Source organism: Rhinolophus hipposideros, assembly GCF_964194185.1.
Source record: "Rhinolophus hipposideros genome assembly, chromosome: 9".
Classification (NCBI taxonomy): Eukaryota; Metazoa; Chordata; class Mammalia; order Chiroptera; family Rhinolophidae; genus Rhinolophus; species Rhinolophus hipposideros.
In genome coordinates this window covers 25,997,499-26,000,543 of record NC_138055.1, presented here as the reverse complement: position 1 = coordinate 26,000,543, position 3,045 = coordinate 25,997,499, and the positions used below count along the sequence as shown (strand labels likewise).

At 32.7% G+C, this 3,045-nt stretch overlaps 1 protein-coding gene across 1 annotated transcript; it reads right to left on the bottom strand.

Moving 5' to 3' along the window:
• Positions 1-493: 493 nt before the first annotated feature.
• LOC308501847 (natural killer cells antigen CD94-like) lies at positions 494-1,787 on the bottom strand (the record flags this gene model as incomplete). The annotated part of the gene is made up of 3 exons (XM_081058939.1): positions 494-601; positions 1,424-1,575; positions 1,745-1,787. The coding sequence occupies 3 exons, from the start codon at positions 1,785-1,787 to the stop codon at positions 494-496; spliced, it is 303 nt and encodes a 100-aa protein (XP_080915065.1).
• Between the last annotated feature and the right edge of the window lie 1,258 nt (positions 1,788-3,045).

Here is a 3,045-nt window from a genome sequence, read left to right as displayed (position 1 = left end):
GTATTGAATAATTTAGCCAAGGAAAAGAAATCAGGTCATGAAATTTGTCATTGTGATGATGCAAATACCATGTTTATAAATGAAAATGAAATTTTAAGATTACAAATATGCTTCAGACCAGTATATTTGACACACGAGGATGTTGAGAATATTGGGCTCCCCCAGAATAAAGAATATAATGACTATCCTGTTTTCCTGGGACAGCTTCTGTCTGCGTGAGCATTGGTACATGCACAACACATCCAAGTGAGTGTACCAAGGAAGAACGACAAAGTCATAAGCTTTTTTACGGTCACAAGCACACTAACTTCGTGTCACTTGAGCATAAAACTGGTTGTTCCAGATAGGGCTAAAATTGTTACTGTCCTGTATCTATTCTATTTTCTATATTCTCAGGATGCAAAAAAGGTTATTTTACCTATGGTATTCCCGGATGTTACATTCTTTGGTCAGACTTAAGGATAAACTCATAAAAGACTTGAGTAGGAGAAACTCACAGATCTGGGGAGAGAGCAGAGCCATTCTCCCACAACCAGGCACCATGTTCTTCATTGTAAGACAGTCCAATCCAGTAAAAAAAAATGATGTTGTTTGTGAAACTCTGATGGGAAACAGAGACAAACATATTAACTTAATTTGAATCTGCTCTGAAAATGAAGTGCTTTTCAGAAATTCAGTGTCCAGCATCAGATCCAGACTTGAAATCACTTAAACGGAAATTCTTTTCTATGTCCAGTTTAGTAGGTATAGTCATATGTCTCATATTTTCTCACTATAAGGCCCATTCATTTATGGAGACAAAATATCACAAAATTTCATTCTTGAAGGACTGTAAAATATTATAAAGGGTTAAATTTTCATAGAACACTTCCTTCACAGATATTGACAATCAAATTTGATGCCAAATCACTAGTATCTTATGAGACAAAATTCTTCAATATACCTACTCAGCACATGTCTTCATGAACCTGTAAAATCTTTCATTTTTTCTTAATAACTGGGTAATTATTATGGTCATGTTCTCCATGTTCATTGCACTTGGTACCCAAGAACGATGATAAAAACTATTAATTACCAAAGAAATTATAAATTAAATTAAAGATCTAAACATTTAAAAAGTTGTTTGGTTGGTTATTTGAATAAAAATTATGACCTATTGTTTCTTCAATGATTTCTCTAAAATCTCTTGAACTTTACCTGATATCTATCTTGAGTTTTATTTTTATAATATAAATATTTGAGAAATTTTATGTTGGTTTTATAATGAATGTTTTAAGGGATAAGAAATTAGTAAATCATTATTAGTTTAAATATAACCAGCAAATTATGATCTGATTAGAGATTTCAAAGTATTCATCTTACTTAGACAGTATTATTTTTTCTAGTTCAAAGAAAGTGTAAAAAACCACAATTAAATACTTACCAGTTCATCTTTGTTTTGCAGCTGAAGCAGACTGGAATTCTGAGAGGCACAGAAATCCCTGCTTTCTGCCCAAGTTTTCATTTCATTAGAAATGAAGTAACAGCTGCATCGGTATCCAATCCACTTTTCTGGACAAGAACAACATTCAGAGCCTAAAATAAGAAAATAAAAGATGAGTGATGACATTGGATTTCAATTTTTTTAAATTAAATGTATTGAGGTGACATTTGCTTAGTAAAATTATATAACTTTCAAGTATATAATTCTGTAATACTTGATCCATATATTGCATTGTGAGTTCACCACTCAGAGTCAGTTCACCTTCCATTACCTTATATTTATCCTCTTGACCCTCTTCTATCATCCTCTCCCCCTGTCCCTCTGGTAACCACTAAACAATTGTGGGTGTCTATGAGTTTTCACTTGTTTTTTTGTCTTATTTGTTGTTTTAAATATTATATCCCACATATGAGTGAATCATATGATTCTCGACTTTTTCTGTGTGACCTATTTTGATAGACATGATAATCTCAAGATCCATCCATTGGGAGACTCAACTGTTTAACTGTTTTTTACTCACTCAAAAATCACTTGTTATTTGTTTCTACAAATAGTCTTTGAGAATCTACTTACATACACCAAAGGTCAGAGGATATTTATGTGACTGAGGCAGACATGACTCTTTTTCCTCCTGGAGATTAATTTCCAATCATTTATTATTTATATTTAATGTTAATAAGGATAATTACACACAAGACATTCATTATATTCAAACGTTCCTTAGAAGAGTGTAGGATGAGGTGGGGGGATGGTTAGAAGAATCTGTTTTTGAAGAAGTAACCCAAAGTTGAGCCCTGGTGTGTAAATAGAGTAAATTAGAGGAAAGAGATATTTAAAGAAGGTCAGCATTTTAGCATATATCCTGAGTCAGAAAAGAGTATGGTACCTTGAGAAAAATTTGATGTATATTTTGAATATTTTACTTTCACACTGAACACAAATAAAACAATCAGTTTGAAGTCCAGTCATACAGTTTATCAGTGATAGTACCTTGAACATGTACTATTCTCAGTGAGAGCTACTCAGATCTTTGCCAAATGAATGGTGTTGAAGTCTCAGAGAGAATGGTGGTTACCAGTGGCTGGGATGTGGGGGAAATAAAGACATGTTGGCCAAAAGGTACAAACTTTCACCTAGAAGATTAATAACTTCTAAGGATCTATTGTATAGCATTGTGTTAATGTTAACAGTACTGCATTATATACACGTAAGTTGCTAAACAGTAGATGTTAAATATTCTCATGACATAAAAGAAATGGTCATTATTTGACATGACGGAGGTATTAGGTAGTGCTACCATGGTAATCATATTGCAATATATAAGTATGTCAAATGAACACAGTGTACACCTTAAACTTACATAATGTTATACATCAATTATATCTCAATGAAGCTGGGAAAACACTAAAAGAACCACAAATATAAGTAAATTCTATAGGATCACAGAAGATGGTAAGACAACTTGCAGAGTTTTGGAAAAAAAACAGTTAAAAAATTGGACTTTTATTTGGCTGACACACTTGATAAGTAGGATCAGACTGCAGAAATCTCTTAAAAATGGG